A 20189-nucleotide genomic window follows, 5' to 3' on the forward strand; every position below is an offset into this window, starting at 1 on the left:
AGTTGCCCTAGGGGCCACTGTGCGCATCAAGGCTCTGAGCAGCTCGTGGTGACCTGATGATCAGATTTGCAGTCACGTTTGTAGTTTCTTTATCCCCAAGAGGGCGCAGACCTGGCATAGAATCTTTGACGTAAAGTTGGTGCCTTGATCAGTCAGGAGTTCCCGGGGGAGGCCAACCCGGGTGAAGATTTTCATGAGCTCGGCGGCAATCGTCCGGGCCGTAATACTCCGCAGGAAACTGGGCTGCATAGTCCAGGACACCAAGATATACTGGAATCCAGAGACGCTCTTCGGCAGGGGCCCCACAAGGTCCATAGCGATCCTCTTAAATGGGGTGCCCACGACGGGCAAGGGGATGAGAGGCGCTTTCGGAACGCCCTTTGGGGCTGCTCGTTGGCAGTCGGGGCAAGAGTCGCAAAAGTCTCGGACTTCCTTATATACTCCTGGCCAATAGAAGCGGGCCAGGATCCGGGCTAGTGTCTTCTCGTGGCCCACGGCAGGGACATCATGTGCCAGCTGTAGAACTGCCCGTCTGTGGCATCGAGGAACCACCAGCTGCATCCGAGTTTCATCCCTTTGGCTCTCGCGGGTGATCCGGTACAGGTGGTCCTCCACCAACTCAAAATGGGGTATGTGGTGGCCTGGTGGCAGGTTCAGGGTCCCATTCACACTCATTAATTGCTCGTAAACCCACCTCAGGGAGGGGTCCTCTCGTTGGTCCCGGCTGAAATCTATGTCCTGTGTGGGGGCTTCTTTCGGGCTGGGTTCCATTCCTTCCCGGAGGCCAGGTTTTGAAGACCCCGCAGGTTGGTCCACCTCGTTGGGGTCCTCCAGGGCCTGGTCCGATTCTGCTAATGGTTCACCTTCCAGGGCGGCCTTGGCTGGTGAGGCCCTATCGGTCATCGTTCGCAGGAGCCCCGCAAAGCCCTTCCAGTCTCGGCTCAAAATGATGAGATATGCCAACTTTGGGGCTAGCCCCACCATCAGGGTCCGGGTTTCTCCTCTTACAGTCAGGGCCACCGGGGCCTTGAGGTACGATTGCACATCTCTGTGGATACACTGGAGCTGAATGACCCCTAGGGGTCGCTCGGGCGGGGCGACGAGACCCTGGCGGACAAGCATCTGCCCACACCCCGAGTCAATGAGCGCAGCAACGATTGCTCCATTCACCGTCACGGGGACAGTCAGCTTACCCGAGGCGCGCTTATGGGCCCAGGCTTCCCCCGAATAGACCTGGCGGAAACTGCAGTCCATCATGGGGCACTCTCGACGGAGGTGTCCAAGGCGGCCACAAGTGAAGCAGGGGCCGAGTCCAGGGTGTCGGGGTGGATCCGGTGCCGGCAGTACTGAGGCCGACGTCTCTGCGGCCTGGGGTCTCCTCTCGGTGGAGGTCTCCAGCAGTGGGGCTCGCTCTCTCCGGGGCCTTTGTTGGGCCAGGCCGACTGCCCGTCCCTCCACGGGTCTTAGGCTAGGTCGGGGCTCGCTCCTCTGGCCCCGGGTCTTCTCTTCCTGAGACTGGACTGGGATGGCAGGTGGCGGACGGGGCCCTGGCCCCACAGGGGTCTCAGCCACCAGGAAGGCCTCCATCAGAGCTACAGCCTTGCTTAGCATAGCTGGCCAGTGGCGCGTGACCCAAGTTCTCCCGCGTGCTGGAAGGATATGCAGGAACTGTTTGAGCACCACTTGTTCTGCTACCTCCGCTCCTGTATGTTGCTCAGGCCTCGCTCACCTGCTGGGCTACCACCCTGGGGCGGGCTCCCGGCGGGTATGTCTTCTCGCGTAGTCGCCTCCGGAACATCTCGGGGTTGATCTCCAGGGCGTCAAGAATTGCGGCCTTCAGAAGTGCGTCGTCATGGGCTTCGGCTACCGGAAGTGCCCTATAGGCGGCTTGGGCCGGGCCCATTAGGCATGGTGCCAACAAAGTGGCCCATTGGACCACTGGCCACTCTGCGACAGAGGCGACTCTTTCAAACGTCATTAAAAAGGCCTCGGGGTCATCATCAGGCCCCATCTTGGTTAGGCGTACTGGCACCACAGGGTCGGGGGTCCTGTAGCCCTGTTGAGGTTGGATGTGCCCAGAGTCAACCAAAGGGCTGTGAGCTACTGCAGACATTACTGTTGTTGCTCACGGGTTTGGGCCCCCGGCTCCCGGATCAGCTGTTGTTGCTGCTGCTGCTGGCTCTCGGCTAGCCACTTAATTAACTTTTCCAACTCCATCCTTAGTAGAGTGGTGGAGGATGGAGGGCTGTTATATGGTTTGGCGGTCGGTGCGACCCCTTATCTCAGGGGTGGGGTTGAAACTCCCCACTTCTGGTACCACGTGTAATGCTCCCTCACTCTCCCGGTGGGAGAGAGCCTGCTCAGGCTAGTCCTATGGGGGTAGGACCAGAGTCTGTAAGACAGGCAAATAGTCAATACCCGGCTGTAGTCTGGATTGGGGTGGCTCAGGTAGTCAGCCCTTAACTACAGTCTCCAAGGGGGCTGGCTTTAAACCGGGTGGGGCCCAGGTGGGCAGCAAGCACACAGTCTGTGGCCTGGTCTACACTACGGGTTTAGGTCGACTTTAGCAGCGTTAAACCGAATTAAGCCTGGACACGTCCACACAACGAGGCCCTTTCTTTCGACTTAAAGGGCCCTTTAAACCGGTTTCTTTACACCACCTCCGACGAGGGGATTAGCGATAAAACCGGCCTTTGCGGGTCGGAATTGGGGTAGTGTGGACGGAATTCGATGTTATTGGCCTCCGGGAGCTATCCCACAGTGATTCATTGTGACCGCTCTGGACAGCGCTCTCAACTCAGATGCACTGACCAGGTAGACAGGAAAAGACCCGCGAAGGTTTGAATTTCATTTCCTGTTTGCCCAGCGTGGAGAGCACAGGTGACCACGCAGAGCTCATCAGCACAGGTAACCGTCATGGAGTCCTCCCAGGATCGCAAAAGAGCTCCAGCATGGACCGAACGGGAGGTACGAGATCTGCTCGCCATATGGGGAGATGAAGCAGTGATAGCTGAACTCCGTAGCAGTAAAAGAAATGGAAAAGTATTAGAAAAGATCTCCAAGGCCATGAAGGACCGAGGCCATAACAGGGACACACAGCAGTGCCGCGTGAAAATTAAGGAGCTACGGCAAGCCTACCACAAAGCCAGAGAAGCAAACGGAAGGTCCGGGGCAGAGCCGCAAACTTGCCGCTACTACGCGGAGCTGCATGCGATCCTAGGGGGTGCAGCCACCACTACCCCAACCGTGTGCTATGACTCTCTCACTGGAGAAACACACAGGGAAGACGGTTCGGGGAACGAGGAAGATGACGATGGAGGTACTGTAGGTAGCTCACAGCAGCAAGGAAGCGGAGAAACCGTTTTCCCCAACAGCCAGGATATGTTTGTGACCCTGGACCTGGAACCAGTAACCCCCGAACTCACCCAAGACCCTCAGGGCACACAGGAGACCTCTGGTGAGTGTAACTTTGTAAATATTTGTAAACATTACAAAAAAAAAGCAAGCAAGTCTGTTAACGTGTATGGGGATGGAGCGGAAATCCTCCAGGGACATCTCCAGAAAGCTCTCCTGGTTGAAATGGGGTGATTTTATTAAGGGGGACATTCAGAGGCGCCCGTTCCTGCTATTCTGACCAGAAATGTTCCCCGCTGTTAACCACGCGGTGGGGGGGAGGGGTGAAGTGATCATCCCAGAGAATCGTGTGTGTGTGTGTGTGTGGGGGGGGGGTTTACTTGTGTTTGTGCCGCATGTTAACCGGGAAACCGCAGCCCCCTCCTTTTACATTGAAACCCCATTTTAAATGGACAACCCAATTCATCCTTGATATGGGAAATGCGCTGCTGTTTGCAACCTTTCCCGCATGTTAAGAAGGTTAAAAAAGCCAAAACACTGTGGCCTACGATGGCTGCCTGCAAGCCGAAATATGCGACCTTGTAATGAAAGAGTGTACCCATTGTTCCCTAAAATGTGTCTTTTTTAACCACCTCTCCCTTCTCCTCCACCAGCTGCAAATGTTTCTCCTTCGCAGAGGCTCGTGAACATTAGAAAGAGAAAACGTAAGACGAGGGACGAGATGTTCACGGAGCTGCAGATGTCCTCCCACGCTGATAGAGCACAGCAGAATGCGTGGAGGCAGTCAATGTCGGAGATGAGAAAAGCCCAACATGAACGAGAGGAGAGGTGGCGGGCTGAAGATGATAGGTGGCGTCAGCTTGCAGACAGACGGCAAGAGGCAATGCTCCGTCTGCTGGAGCATCAAAGTGATATGCTCGAGCGTATGGTTGAGTTGCAGGAAAGGCAGCAGGAGCAGAGACCGCCGCTACAGCCCCTGTGTAACCAACAGCCCTCCTCCCCAAGTTCCATAGCCTCCTCACCCAGACGCCCAAGAACACGGTGGGGGGGGCCTCCGTCCACCCAGTCACTCCACGCCAGATGATCGCCCAAGCATCAGAAGGCTGGGCTTCAATAAGAGTTAAAGTTTTAAAATGCAGTATGTCCTTTTCCATCCCTCCTCCCCCACCCATCCCAGCTACCTTGGCAATTATCCCCCTACCTCTGTAAGGAACTAATAAAGAATGCATGAATGTGAAAAAACAATGACTTTATTGCCTCTGCAAGCGGGAGGGGAGGGTGGGGTGGGGTGGGGTGGTTGGTTTACAGGGAAGTAGAGTGAACCGGGTCGGGGGGGCGGGGTTGGAGGGTTCATCAAGGAGAAACAAACAGAAGTTTCACACAGTAGCCTGGCCAGTCACAAAACTCGTTTTCAAAGCTTCTCTGATGCGCACTGCGCCCTGCTGTGCTCCTCTAACCGCCCTGGTGTCTGGCTGCGCGTAATCAGCGGCCAGGCGAGTTGCCTCAACCTCCCACCCCGCCATAAAGGTCTCCCCCTTACTCTCACAGATATTGTGGAGCGCACAGCAAGCAGCAATAACAATGGGGATATTCTTTTCGCTGAGGTCTGAGCGAGTCAGTAAGCTGCGCCAGCGCGCTTTTAAACGTCCAAATGCACATTCCACCACCATTCGGCACTTGCTCAGCCTGTAGTTGAACAGGTCCTGACTCCTGTCCAGGCTGCCTGTGTACGGCTTCATGAGCCATGGCATTAAGGGGTAGGCTGGGTCCCCAAGGATCACGATAGGCATTTCAACATCCCCAATGGTCACTTTCTGGTCCGGGAAGAAAGTCCCTTCCTCCAGCTTTCGAAACAGAGCAGAGTTCCTGAAGACGCGAGCATCATGTACCTTTCCCGGCCATCCCACGTTGATGTTGGTGAAACGTCTCTTGTGATCCACCAGGGCTTGCAGCAGCATTGAAAAGTACCCCTTGCGGTTTACGTAGTCGGTGGCTTGGTGCTCCGGTGACAAGATAGGGATATGGGTTCCGTCTATGGCCCCGCCACAGTTTGGGAATCCCATTTCAGCAAAACCATCCACTATTGACTGCACGTTGCCCAGAGTCACTACCCTTGCTATCACCAGGTCTTTCATTGCCCTGGCAAATTGGATCACAGCAGCCCCCACAGTAGATTTGCCCACTCCAAATTGATTCCCGACTGACCGGTAGCTGTCTGGCGTTGCAAGCTTCCACAGGGCTATCGCCACTCGCTTCTCAACTGTGAGGGCTGCTCTCATCTTGGTATCCTGGCGTTTCAGGGCAGGGGAAAGCAAGTCACAAAGTTCCATGAAAGTGCCCTTACGCATGCGAAAGTTTCGCAGCCACTGGGAATCGTCCCACACCTGCAGCACGATGCGGTCCCACCAGTCTGTGCTTGTTTCCCGGGCCCAGAATCGGCGTTCCACGGTATCAACCTGCCCCAGTAACACCATGATTTCCACATTGCTGGAGCCTGTGCCTTGTGAGAGGTCTATGGCCATGTCAATTTCCTCATCACTCTCGTCGCCGCGCTGCAATCGCCTCCTCGCCTGGTCCGGGTTTCGCCTTGGCATGTTCTGGCTCTGCATATACTCCAGGACAATGCGCGTGGTGTTCATAGTGCTCATAATTGCCGCGGTGATCTGAGCGGGCTCCATGATCCCAGTGCTAGCTATGGCGCCTGGTCAGAAAAAAGGCGCGAAAGTAGTATCTGATGGACCAGGAGAAGGAGGGCGGGAGGGAGGGAGGGAGGGCCGAGTGACGACATGGCGTACAGGTACAGGAACAGGGAGAAACACAAACAACTGTCACACAGAATGGTGCCCCCAAAGATTAAACTGGAAACCCTGGGCTTAGCAGGCCGTTGATTTCACGGAGGAAGGGGAAGCAAATGAACACAGAACAAATCTATTTTTTACATCTTAAGGTGGCAGCCGACGCTGCAGCATGAGTGACAGCCATACCAATACGACGACGATGGGTACCAATCATAAAATACCATCATCTGCCAAAAGGCAAGGGGCTGCTGCTGTGTAGCAATGCAGCCCCACGTCTGCCAGCCCCACGTCCGCCAGCACCCAGCATCGCCCTCGGCCTCTTCTGGGTGCTTAGCAGACAATACTGGGCAATTGGCAGAAAATAGTATATTATGACTGGTAACCGTCATCATCAAAACAGTAGCATGTCTGCCCAGGTGGCCATGATTGACAGCCATACCAGTATGACGACGATGGGTACCAGTCATAATATACCATCGCCTGGAAGGGGCTGGTGCAATGCAGCACTACGGCTGCCAGCCCCACGGCTATCACTCATGCTACACTGTCTACCGCCAAAAGGCAGTTAGCAGCTGCTGCTGTGTAGCAATGCAGTCCCACGTCTGCCGGCACCCAGAGGACATATGGTGACGGTGAGCTCAGCTGAGCTGAGCGGGCTCCATGCTTGCCGTGGTATGTTGTCTGCACAGGTAACCCAGGTAAATAGGCGCGAATCTATTGTCTGCCGTTGCTGTGACGAGGGGGGAGGGGCCTGACGACATGTACCCAGAACCGCCCGCGACACTGTTTTGCATCATCCGGGCATTGGGATCTCAACCCAGAATTCAAAGAAAAGGCGCGAACCGCTTCTCGGCTCGAGCTGTGGCGCAAACGTAGTATCTGACGGCCTAGGGGAAGGAGGGAGGGGGGGCAAGTGACGACATGGCGTACAGGCACAGGGAATTAAAATAAAGAATGGTGGCTGTGCATCAGGGAGAGACACAAACAACTGTCACAGACTGGTCCCCCCCAAAGATTAAACTGAAAACCCTGGGTTTAGCAGGCCGTTGATTTGACGGAGGGAGGGGGAAGCAAATGAATACAGAGAAAATCTATTTTTTTACATCTTAAGACGACGGTGCAGCGTGACTGATAGCCCTCGGCATCTTTCTGGGTGCTTGGCAGCAAATACGGGGCGGTGTATGACGATGGTCTTCAGGCCTATTGCACAATCGGCTGCTCGGGGAAGACTCTGCTAACGTGCGATGACCTGACTTGTAATAGGCCGGCTAACAGTCATAATACACCATTTACTGCCAAAAGGCAAGCCCCACGGCTGCCAGCACCCAGATCGCCGATGAAGGCTACCAGTCTACTGCACCGTCTACCGCCAAAAGGCAGTTAGCAGCTGCTGCTGTGTAGCAATGCAGTCCCACGTCTGCCGGCACCAAGAGGACATATGGTGACGGTGAGCTCAGCTGTGCTGAGCGGGCTCCATGTTGTCTGCACAGGTAACCCAGGTAACCCAGATAAAAAGGCGCGAATCTATTGTCTGCCGTTGCTGTGACGGGGGAGGGAGGGGCCTGACGACATGTACCCAGAACCGCCCGCGACACTGTTTTGCATCATCCGGGCATTGGGATCTCAACCCAGAATTCCAAGGGGCGGCGGAGACTGCGGGAACTGTGGGATAGCTGTGGGATAGCTACCCATAGTGCAATGCTCCGGAAGTCGACGCTAGCCTCGTACTGTGGACGCGGTCTGCCGACTAGAGCACCTAGAGCATTTTATGTGTGGATATACACAATCGGCTGTATACAACCGATTTCAATAAAACCGGCTTCTATAAATTCGAACTAATTTCGTAGTGTAGACATACCCTGTAAGGTGCTGGCTTAGCCTGGGCGTGGCTCAGGCGGCCAGCAAACAAACACAGTCTTTCAGGCGCTGGTGTTAGCCTTGGCAGGGCTCTGGCAGCCAGCAAACAGACAGTCTTTTCGGGGTGAATGATAAGGGAGCTTCTATCCTGGGTTAGAGCCTCCTTACATCGGGTAGGGGGTCAGCCCCCCGAGGTGGGGTGGCAGGGGGACACGGGCCCACCCTACTCCACCGCGTCCCAGCCCAGGGCCCTGACAGGGGCAGGATTGGCTGCCCCTGTGTCAGCAGGGATCCAGCCGCAACACACCGACTGAGCCACGCCGGACTTTGCAGCCGGCTGTTCCATGGCTGCCCCTGGGCTACTTCCTGCCTCCCCGGGTTATGGTACCTGCAGTCTCCAGGCCTCTTCTGGTTCTTTGGGGTAAACGGCAGCGGGTACTCTGGGCCAGTCCTCGTCCATGCCTGTGGCTATGGAACCGTCAGGCCCCGGTTCCTCTCGGGGTCTGTGGAGAACAGGCTGAACGTCCTCCTTCATTGCAGGTTCTCCCCCAACTGAGCTGCTGGGACGGCCTTTTATACTTCCGGCCCTGGCCCGGTCCTTCTGGCGAGGGGGGCGAGGCGATCTAGGTGTGACATTGTGCAGTCTATATGGTTTTATAAAAACATGATAAGTGAATATAATGTAACTGGGATATGCTTCATGCAAAAGGTCTCTTGTAAGGTATCATTACAAAGCTTATAATCTACTGAGTGTGATCATCCGATTTGTATAAATGTACCACTCTTGTATCTAAAACTAGAAATATAAAATATAACTCTGAGGGCCTATTGTAATTATGCAAAGTGTGGGCCATTAAGGATGGTTTGGAATCTTGATGACTCCCATTGTCTGCAGATGGCTGTGTTTACCTGTGAGTCTTCCTGTATATGTGTGTGCTGGCAAGTGGGTAATGAAGTCTTGCAGTGACATGTGATCATGTCATCTGAACTGGAATCCATCTTTAACTTGGTGCTTTTCCAGTGAGGGGAGGTGGAAACCCAGAGGGACAAAGGGTTCCCGCCTTATGCAAAAGATATATAAAGGGGTGGAAGAGAATGAAGGGGGAGAGGAGCCATCATGAAGAATCCCCTAGCTATCACCTGAGCTGGAACAAGAGCTGTACCAGGGGAAAGAATTGTGCCCAGGCCTGGAAGGTGTCCAGTCTGAGAAAAAACTTACTGAAGCATCTCTGAGGGTGAGATTATCTGTATTCAGTTTGATTAGGCATAGATTTGCGCATTTTATTTTATTTTATTTGGTGACTTACTTTGTTCTGTCTGTTACTACTTGGAACCACTTAAATCCTACTGTCTGTTTTTAATAAAATCACTTTTTATTTAGTAATTTACTCAGAGTATGTATTAATACCTGAGGGAGCAAACAACTGTGCATATCTCTCTATCAGTGTTATAGAGGGTGAACAATTTATGAGTTTGCCCTGCATAAACTTTATACAGGGTAAAACGGATTTATTTGAGTTTAGACCCCATTGGGAGTTGGGCGTCTGAGTGCTAAAGACAAGCAAACTTCTGTGAGCTGTTTTCAGGTAAACTTGCAGCTTTGGGGCAAGTGATTCAGACCCTGGGTCCGTGTTGGAGCAGACGGGAGAGTCTGGCTCAGCAAGACAGGGTGCTGGAGTCCTGAGCTGGCAGGGAAAACAGGAGCAGAGGTAGTCTTTGCACATTGGGTGGCAGTTCCCAAGGGGGTTTCTGTGATCCAACCCGTCACACTAGGCTCTGCCCTCCCAGGGACTTGTAATTCTCCCTCACTCTCCCGGTCAGAGGGAGCCCGCTCAGGCTCACTACAGGGAGAAAAAGCCAGAGGACCCGTGGCGCACAGGGCAGCTGGCCAATGAGTTTGTGGTCAACTGGTCTGGGGCTGGAATGGAGGAGTCCCAAAGGAACAGGCTCGCCATGATGCAGAGGGAGAGTCACCCTGGGACCTCCCAAAGAAGGAATGTCGAGAACCCCCTCCCAAGGGGAACATCCGGCGTCAGGACCAACCGAGCGGCACGAGGGGACTAATGGGACATGAGCTGCTATTACTGTGGCCAGAGAGGCCACATACGGACCCAGTGCCCCAAACTCAAGGACAGACTGAGCAGACCAAACCCGCACAGGGTTAACTGGGTAGAGACACAGCCAGAGGAGGGGCAGGCTTTCCGGGGCGGTGGGGGGGGAAGCTGACAGCTTACCAACTTCTCAGGAGGAAGGGGTTTCCCAGACCAGCTCCTCTGGGGGGCTGGATGCTCCGGACTCAAGGTTCTCAATTTACAGGGTGGGCGCAGGGCTGTCCCTGCGGAGTGAGTGCCTTGTTCCCCTGGAGGTGGATGGGAGGAGAGTCAATGGATACTGGGACATGGGCGCGGAGGTGATGCTGGCCCGGCCTGAGGTGGTGGCCCCAGATTGGGTGGTGCCCAACACCTACCTGACCCTGACAGGGGTGGGTGGGACCCCATTCAAGGTGCCTGTGGCGAGGGTACATCTGAAATGGGGGGCCAAGGAGGGCCCCAAGGATGTGGGGGTGCATCACCATTTGCTCACTGAGGTGATGATTGGGGGTGACGTAGAGGATTGGCCAAGCAACACCCAGAACACCCTTGTCGTGATCCAGAGCTGGCAAGGGGCACTATGCCCTGACATCGGGGAGGGTAGCTCACTGGAGGCGCAGGACCCTACCCTGGTGGGGAAGGAGTGCCCAGGGACAAGGCTCAGGGGGCCAGCGGCTTCAGACCCAGCCGGTGAGAGGGAGCAGATCCCAATCCCTTCCCCAGCCGCTGAGTTCCAGGCCAAGTTGCAGAAAGATCCCTCCTTGCGGAAGCCAAGGGACCTGGCTGGCCTCAGTGTGGCACAGACCATGGGGAGAGGTTGCCAGGAGAGGTTCCTGTGGGAGAAGAAGTTCCTGTACCGAGAATGGGCTCCCCCAGGGGAAGTGGAGTCATGGGGGGTCCAGAGGGAGCTGGTGGTCCCCCAGAAGTATCGCTGCAAACTACTGTACCTGGCCCGTGACATCCCTCTCTCGGGACACCAGGGAATCCAGCGCACCAGGCAGAGGCTGCTACAGAACTTTTACTGGCCTAGAGTCTTTACTTCTGTCCAACAGTATTGCTAATCCTGTGACCCCTATCAGAGGGTGGGGAAGGCCCGGGACAAGGGGAAAGCGGCTTTGAGACTTTTGCCCATTATAGAGGAGCCTTTCCAGAAGGTGGCTGTGGACATAGTGGGGCCTCTCAGCAAGACGACCCAGTCGGGAAAGAAATACATTCTGGTGGTGGTAGATTTTGCTACTCCGAGACAGTGCCCTTATCTTCCATTGAAGCAGACACAATGGCAGATGCACTGCTGACCATTTTCAGCCGAGTGGGGTTCCCCACAGAAGTCTTGAGAGACCAAGGATCCAACTTTATGTTGGCCCTGCTCCGGTGCTTGTGGGAGAAATGTGTGGTCTGGCACAGCTGGGCCTCCGCATATCACCCCCAGTCCAATAGGCTGGTGGAGAGGTTCAATGGAACTCTAAAGATGATGCTGAAAACCTTTATGAACCAGCACCCGCAGGATTGGGACAAGTACTTACCTCACTTGCTGTTAGTGTACAAGGAAGTGCTCCAGGAGTCTACCAGGTTTTCACCTTTTGAACTGTTATATGTATGGGAGAAAAACGAGTCCTCACTGAGGTTGAAGCAACAAGCCAGAGGCAGCTTTATTTCGAGCAATTGCAAATGCATGGGAGAGTGCACACGGGCAGGTCTCCATTAGATAAACAATTAAGGCAAGATTTTATACCTTTGTTACATACAATAATGAGCAACAGCTGCATTTTGTTATACATATTTCTTCCTGATATCTCACTTTTCTCATTAATTTCTGCCACAGTCTACATTCCATTCTTATCTAAGGTCAAAACAAGGTCAAAACAGTATCTCTTACAGTCTGTTCCCATTCACTTTCCCGCTTTCCACCCGCCTAGGCCCTGCCTTCAAGTCTCGCATTATTAGAGTCAGTGTCAGCCTGACTTTGTTAGCCTGACTCTTGCTCTACTCCTAGAGACTAAGATATCTATGACAGGTTTCAGAGTAGCAGCCGTGTTAGTCTGTATCCACAAAAAGAACAGGAGTACTTGTGGCACCTTAGAGACTAACAAATTTATTTGAGCATAAGCTTTCGTGGGCTACAGCCCACTTCATCAGATGTTCTATTCTATGCATCCATTCTATGCATATGATCCATTCTATGCATCTGATGAAGTGGGCTGTAGCCCACGAAAGCTTATCCTCAAATAAATTTGTTAGTCTCTAAGGTGCCACAAGTACTCCTCGTTCTTTTTAAGATATCTATGTTCAAATTCCATTTATCCCTTTCTCCACTTCCACACTCCCCCCTTTTGTGCTTTCAGCACAACTATCAGTCTTAAACCTCCATTTTCATCAAACCTTGTATTTCTGATTCCAGATCAAATGGTTCAGTCTTATGAGTTTTGGTTGAATGCAACGACAATGCATGGTTAGTATGAACATGGAAGGTGCTAGTATTATGTCCTTTACAACAACAATAACATAATCCTGAACTAAACAATAATACTAAAAGCATTAACATTCCCATTGTAACAATATGATGTGGTTGTTGTATGGCCTTAGTCACAGAACACAATACATCATACTTAGTACATAAAGTAGACACTCTATAGGCTGTATGAAAAGCATACTTTTCAATTTGATATATGTTTTGGAGCATATGAATTTCCCCTTATAATTCAGAGATTTTCTGGACTTCTGGTAAGACTGAAAGCAAATTTTGGAACCCATCAGGTACTAAGGCAGTCCAATTAAAGAGTATCTGAAACTTAAGGGCTGATTGTAAAATTTTATTTGCAGGCCAATAAATAATATTATTGCCTGCCGCGGTGGTGAGATTAAAATGTATATCTTGCAAAGTGGTGGCCTTAACATATACACAGCTATTATTCGCTTGAAAAAGCAGGTGTCCTGTCAGGGTAGTTTCTTGTCCCCTACCCTTCCAACAAACATTGTCATGAACAGTGACAACTTCCCCAGGCTTCAGTTTACATATACACTGAAGTTGTGGGAGTTCTAACGGCCAGAGTGTCCATTGACTCCCTATTCCTATCCAAATGTTGGGTGTTATTCCAGGAGCACTGACTATAAATCGATTAGGCATACCAGGTAGTTTAATTTCCCAAATGTCTTGGTGAATTATCCAATCCCATATGCATCCTCCCCATGGACCCGGCAGGATTCGGTATGTGGGAGCCCACACCCCTCCAATCAGTCCATATGCTTGGAAGGAGCACTGCGAACATCTGCACTTCCACCCAGAAAATCTCCAAGTATGTCTCCAGGGCCATAGATCAGATGATACTCCTGAGGTATCTGTAACGGCAGTGGGCCAAGCCTGATGCTCAAGATTACTCTAAATGGCCATCAGCTGGTCATTCAGGAAATCCTAAATCTCTGAACATGCCAGATCCCACTGCAATGACTTCCCAGCCTCAGTGATATTCAATACCATCTCTGTCAATAGTTTCTGGGTCATTGAACTAAGGGCGGAAATAACACGTAATTCACCAACTCCAGCCTGTACCTTGGTTATCTGTGCTCTGGTAATAAGGCCTGTGGCCTTTTCCAATTGTCCTAATTTCACAATTTACATATGGGCCTTCTTGATTAATAGGAATTAAAGGATTCATGATGCAGTTACGTTCCCTCAGGCTGTCCTAATAAGAATTGTTTTGTGGGGAAAAAGCAGGCGCTTCAGGGTTTGGAAAAGGGGGTGGAGGTTTTGAGGCAGTCAGTTCGGGCATTCGTTTCTCCAATGTCCCTCCTGGCCACAAAAGTGGCATGCAGTATTCCCTGGCAGGGCAGGATATGAGGGACCTCTCCCTCTTCTTCGACCTTGCCCACCCCTCATTGCCCCATGGCCTCTATATTGATAAGTTTGCAGCTGTAAGGATAACAGTTTTGTTTCAGTAGTCTCTTTCTTCTGCTCTATGCAAGCTGTACAATGGTTGGCAACTGTCACCAGCTCAGAAAAGGGTTTAGTTTGCCAACCAGTGCAATAAGCCTTAATTGCTGCTGAACCTTTGGTAAGAGTCCCTGAACAAAGGCAGCCTCTACTGCCTCTCTGGCGTGGTCAGCTGGCTGGTCAATTCCTGAATGTTGTTCAAACATCTTAGTTAGTCTGTCTAGATAATCAGCAGGGGACTCGCCCTTGTTCTGTTTACAGTTATTAATCTTAGTCCAATCGTCTTCCTAGGGCAGACCTCTGTAACGGTTACCAAGAGACGTTCCCTAGCCTCACTTAGAGCATGTCCATCTCCTGGATTGGCATTAGGCCAAGTGGCCTGAATGGAAAGCCGTTGTCGAACTTCAGGTGGTATAACTGCTTGCAAGAGTTGGTTAACATCTGCCCATGATGGGTTGTAACACTGAATCACTGTCTGAAGTTCTTCTCTAAACTTTTCTGGCTCTTCCCTAATATTAGGAAATGCCTTTACTAAATTTCTAAGGTCCCCTGGTGTCCAAGGGGCATGAACTGTAATCAAGTTATTCTCTTGACCGGGCAATTGTCTTAAGGGAGTCTGGAGCACTGATGACTGGCTCGTAGTGTGGTAGGCAATTGGGTTGGATGAGCTACTCAGGGGATCAGAATTGGAATAAATTCTCGGCTGCTGATGGGGCAAAGAAGAGGAAGCCCCCCCCCCGCCATAGCAAGAACAATGTGTGCAGTTGATACAAGCTGCGGTGAGGTTTGTGCTACCAAAGGGAGATCATGAGAAGGCACAACCAGCGGAGGGGAGGAAAGGGATATTGGCTGCTGCCAAGGAACATTGCTGAAAAAATCCACAATATCCTCAGCGGCTTCCTCCTCGCTCTCAGTCTTAACTAATGGGGGATATAAGGGCGCAGAGGGAACTACTCGGGCAGGGAGGCATCCGGATGCTTTGCATTTAGTTTTCAAATCCTGTACTTGAGTCTTTAATTTTTTCCTGGGAGTCCTTCAGACTCCGCACTCGAGACTCATGGAGTCTCTTTGTAGCTTCCTCCCACCAATAGACAAATTGCTCCCACTGTTTATCAGAGGCTTTTGGTGATGTAAATGTTCCTTTGAGGTATATAATTTTATCTATATCGAAGGTACCTTTTAGTGGGAATTGTTTAGACGGATTATCATGCGTGTAAAAATTCCAGTTCTCTAAATACCTGCAGGTCCTTGGGCCATTGTGCACATACATGTAACACTGGTCTACAATTTTTGAGAAGTCGTCTGCTTCAGAGATAAAATGTGCTATTTATTATGTATTTTTATGTGCTGAATTCAAATATGACAATTAAAACAACTGATTGGCTACTGTTTCTAAGATATTTAAGTTTTTACATTTGATGTCTATGCATATTGTGTAGATAGTAGAGTTTTAATCATAAATTGTAAATCTAGGTCTTTTCATGTGTTTATGGTTGCTTTACATGATAATATTTCACCTGTCCTGTTTATGTAACACTTTAAAAATCAGCAAAAGGGTTATATAAATAAAATTTATTATGAAACAAAAGGCAAAAAACTATTATGTACATAGTTTAGTCCTATTCAGTGTCTACTCGGCGCTTCTTGGCTTGTCTCTTGTATTCATTAAATGGAGCATCTCTTGTCACTGTCCAGCAATAGTCTGCAAGCATTGATGGGCTCCATTTGCCCTGATAGCGTTTCTCCATTGTTGCAATGTCCTGGTGAAATCGCTCGCTGTGCTCGTCGCTCACTGCTCCGCAGTTCAGTGGAAAAAAATCTAGATGAGAGTGCAAAAAATGTCTCTTTAGTGACATGTTGCAACCAAGGCTTTTGTATGCCTTGAGGAGGTTTTCGACCAACAACCTGTAGTTGTCTGCCTTGTTGTTTCCAAGCAAATGTATTGCCACTAACTGGAAGGCTTTCCATGCCGTCTTTTCCTTGCCACGCAGTGCATGGTCAAATGCATCATCTCGAAGAAGTTCACGAATCTGAGGACCAACAAAGACACCTTCCTTTATCTTAGCTTCACTTAACCTTGGAAATTTTCCACGGAGGTACTTGAAAGCTGCTTGTGTTTTGTCAATGACCTTGACAAAGTTCTTCATCAGACCCAACTTGATGTGTAAGGGTGGTAACAAAATCTTCCTTGATTCAACAAGTGGTGGATGCTGAACACTTTTCCTCCCAGGCTCCAATGACTGTCGGAGTGGCCAATCTTTCTTGATGTAGTGGGAATCTCTTGCACGACTATCCCATTCGCAGAGAAAACAGCGGTACTTTGCGTATCCAGTCTGCAGACCAAGCAAGAGAGCAACAACCTTCAAATCGCCACAAAGCTGCCACTGATGTTGGTCATAGTTTATGCACCTCAAAAGTTGTTTCATGTTGTCATAGGTTTCCTTCATATGGACTGCATGACCAACTGGAATTGATGGCAAAACATTGCCATTATGCAGTAAAACAGCTTTAAGACTCGTCTTCGATGAATCAATGAACAGTCTCCACTCATCTGGATCGTGAACGATGTTGAGGGCTGCCATCACACCATCGATGTTGTTGCAGGCTACAAGGTCACCTTCCATGAAGAAGAATGGGACAAGATCCTTTTGACGGTCACGGAACATGGAAACCCTAACATCACCTGCCAGGAGATTCGACTGCTGTAGTCTGGAGCCCTACAGCTCTGCCTTACTCTTGGGTAGTTCCAAATCCCTGACAAGGTCATTCAATTCACCTTGTGTTATGAGGTGTGGTTCAGAGGAGGAGGATGGGAGAAAATGTGGGTCCTGTGACATTGATAGTTCAGGACCAGAAGTTTCATCCTCTTCCTCGTCTGACTCAAGTGAGAATGATTCTGGTGCATCAGGAACCGGCAGTCCTTCTCCGTGGGGTACTGGGCGTATAGCTGATGGAATGTTTGGATAATGCACAGTCCACTTTTTCTTCTTTGACACACCTTTCCCAACTGGAGGCACCATGCAGAAGTAACAATTGCTGGTATGATCTGTTGGCTCTCTCCAAATCATTGGCACTGCAAAAGGCATAGATTTCCTTTTCCTGTTCAACCGCTGGCGAAGATTTGTTGCACAAGTGTTGCAGCATATATGTGGGGCCCACCTCTTGTCCTGATCTCCAGTTTTGTAGCCAAAATAAAGGTGATAGGCTTTCTTAACCATAGTGGTTATACTGCGCTTTTGTGATGCAAAAGTCACTTCACCACAAACATAGCAGAAGTTATCTGCACTGTTCACACAAGTACGAGGCATCTCTGCTCACTTTGGCTAAACAGAAATGTGTCCCTTTGCAAAATCAAACACTGACAAATAAGAGCACGACACTGTATGATTTCTAGAGCTGATATAGGGCAATTTGTTCAGCAGAGTGATGTAAGCTTCGTTATGATTGCATCATCCATGACTTCTAGGAATACCATGATGGAATTCATATCATGTATGACGCAATACCAGCTTCAGATTGCATCATTCATTGTTTTGCCTAAAAAGCAAGTACTGTCCAAACCCAGTCATAGATTTATTCATAGATCCAGTCAAAGATGTATTTTAGTCATTTCTGGTTTAAATTGAGATCCCTTCCCTTTATAACTCACTTATCCTCCGCCATTCCCAAGTCAAGGGTCGTATATACTGACCCAACAGCATATCTTGAAAACTAGAGCCAATCAACAATTTTAAGCATCATTTTCGTTCTCAGTGACCCAGAATTAGTAAAGTTTGACTACATTTATTTCAGAAGCATTTTGGCTGTAGAGCAGTGTAATATGCAGGGGTGCCCTTCGATGGTGTGGGGGAATTCTTAGACTGCCCCCCCCCCATTTTCCAGACACACAGGGGAGTGCCCTGTCCGCTAGCGGCTCATGAACTAGGGAAGAGTTTCACACACACACCGGGGAGAGCACCCTGTCCGCTAGGTCAGCGGCTCATGAACTAGAGAAAATTCTCACTCTCTCACATCCCCGGGAAGGGTCCACTGGGCCACGGGTTCCACCAACTAGCGGCTTAAGTCCAGACCTTGTCAGTGGCTCATGAATAAGGAAAAACTCCTATCCGCTGGGTCACAAGGTTCAGCTGACCCCCCTTGCTTTCAGAAATCCCTCATGGGGTAGCCCTGGGGTAGCTGGAGTCAGCTTAGTCTTAGATCTGGTCAGCAGTTCATACCCCCCCCTTCATTCATTCACACACACACACTCAATCCCCCATCTTGATGCATCCCATTTAACAATAACCTTAATTCATTATGTCCGGACTCAATACAACCTTTCCCTTATTCGAGGCGGTAAAACCCCCTCAGCACCGGTGCATTAACCTTATTGAGGACCTCAAAACCACAATAACTAACCTACTTGAGGGCGGCAAAAAAACTATTCCTCAGAACTGCAATGACTAACCTTACTTGAGGGTGGTAACAAATTCCTCAGAACCACTCTGCATCTGATCTTTTTGCAAAACAATAAGTTTGGATGGCGTGAGCCCCAAAGGGATAGATGGCCCCACGGGCAGTCCTCCTGCGACACCCCAATAGAGATTTCAAAAGGTATCTTATCTCTATTATGGCGCCATGGGGTTCGCAGGGGAACAGTCCACACCAGTTGTTGCTGTCTCAAAGGGCGTTGCCATCCGAGTCATGGCACCAAATTGTGGGAGAAAAACAAGTCCTCACTCTGAGGTTGAAGCAACAAACCAAAGTCAGCTTTATTTCGAGTAATTGCAAATGCATGGGAGAGTGCACACGGGCAGGTCTCCGTTAGATAAACAATTAAGGCAAGATTTTATACCTTTGTTACATACAATAATGAGCAACAGCTGCATTTTGTTATACATATTTCTTCCTGATATCTCACTTTTCTCATTAATTTCTGCCACAGTCTACATTCCATTCTTATCTAACACAAGGTCAAAACAGTATCTCTTACAGTCTGTTCCCATTTGCTTTCTCGCTGTCCACCCGCCTAGGTCTTGCCTTCAAGTCTCGCAGTATTAGAGTCAGTGTCAGCCTGACTTTGTTAGCCTGACTCTTGCTCTACTCCTAGAGACTAAGATCTCTATGTTCAAATTCCCTTTATCCCTTTCTCCACTTCTACATACGGAAGGAGGGTAAGGGGGCCCCTGAACCTGATGAGAGATGAATGGGAGGGGAAGGCCACCCCCGATGGAGAATCAGTAGTGGAGTATGTCTTGACCTTCTGAGCAAGACTTGCTGAGTTCATGGGCCTGGCCAAGGAGAATCTGGCCAGAGCCCAGAGGAAGCAGAAGGTCTGGTATGACAGCACGGCGCGGGCCTGCGCCTACGCCACCAGAGATCAGGTGATGGTTCTCATCCCTGTGAGAAAAAAACTACAGGCCACCTGGCAAGGCCCTTTCAAGGTTGTCAAGTAACTAAATGAGGTAAACTATGTGGTGGAGCCTGCTCCTACAGGATTATGATTACTAACTGCTCCGCAGAACGCTCTTTTTCTCAGCTGAAAAGAATAAAAAACCCTCCGAGAACAACAATGTGTCAGGACAGACTTGATTCACTTTCCCTATTGTGTATGGAAGCAGACATGCTTCGTCGAGTCAGCTTCGATTAATTTATCCAGAATTTTGCAATCTGAAAATCTAGAAAGAAGTTATTTTAATTTCAACATACATGTAAGTTTTGTGTCATTTCAAAAAATAAAATTTTATTTTACGATATAGTATTGTTTTTATTTTGAATTACATATGGGAGGGGCACCATAATCTTTTCAGTGCTTAGGGTCTCTAAAGGTCTTAATCTAGCCTTGTCTCCACCCTAAAAACCATCATCACCAGAGATGCGTGGGATTTACAGACACCATCACCCCAGCCCAGCGCGGAGCTCCGGTAAATATGTTCAACCCTCCTGGAGTTTTTATAGAATGTGGAGGGGAGGGGGCACCGGGAAATACTCTATGAGCATTTAAACCCTGTCCCAGCCCTTATCAGCAGGTCTCCTCCAGATCCCCCAACCCTCGCTGTCAGAGTCAGACCGTGACCTGGATCTCAGCGCTCCCCGGGTTTATCACTCCCCGGTCTGCCTTGCAGCGGGGCTGCGGAAGCAGCTGCATCCTGTGGCGGTCAGTCAGGTCCATGGAGAGAGAAT

General features: G+C 50.3%; 1 protein-coding gene across 1 annotated transcript; it reads left to right on the plus strand.

Annotated features, from left to right (window-relative positions):
* The first annotated feature begins 2535 nt into the window (after nucleotides 1–2535).
* On the plus strand, nucleotides 2536–4601 carry LOC135974712 (uncharacterized). Its single transcript, XM_065563186.1, has 2 exons — nucleotides 2536–3457; nucleotides 4008–4601. The coding sequence occupies exons 1-2, from the start codon at nucleotides 2917–2919 to the stop codon at nucleotides 4436–4438; spliced, it is 972 nt and encodes a 323-aa protein (XP_065419258.1). The 5' UTR covers nucleotides 2536–2916; the 3' UTR covers nucleotides 4439–4601.
* The last annotated feature ends 15588 nt before the right edge of the window (nucleotides 4602–20189 follow it).

The sequence above is a fragment of the Chrysemys picta genome, chromosome 12, assembly GCF_011386835.1.
Source record: "Chrysemys picta bellii isolate R12L10 chromosome 12, ASM1138683v2, whole genome shotgun sequence".
Taxonomy (NCBI): Eukaryota; Metazoa; Chordata; order Testudines; family Emydidae; genus Chrysemys; species Chrysemys picta.

Bases quoted from the DNA above. Each gene is read 5' to 3' on its own strand.
- LOC135974712 (XM_065563186.1), top strand. From the start codon at position 2,917: ATGGAGTCCTCCCAGGATCGCAAAAGAGCTCCAGCATGGACCGAACGG. The intron at 3,458-4,007 runs GTGAGTGTAACT...CTCCTCCACCAG, and splicing joins GGGCACACAGGAGACCTCTG to CTGCAAATGTTTCTCCTTCG.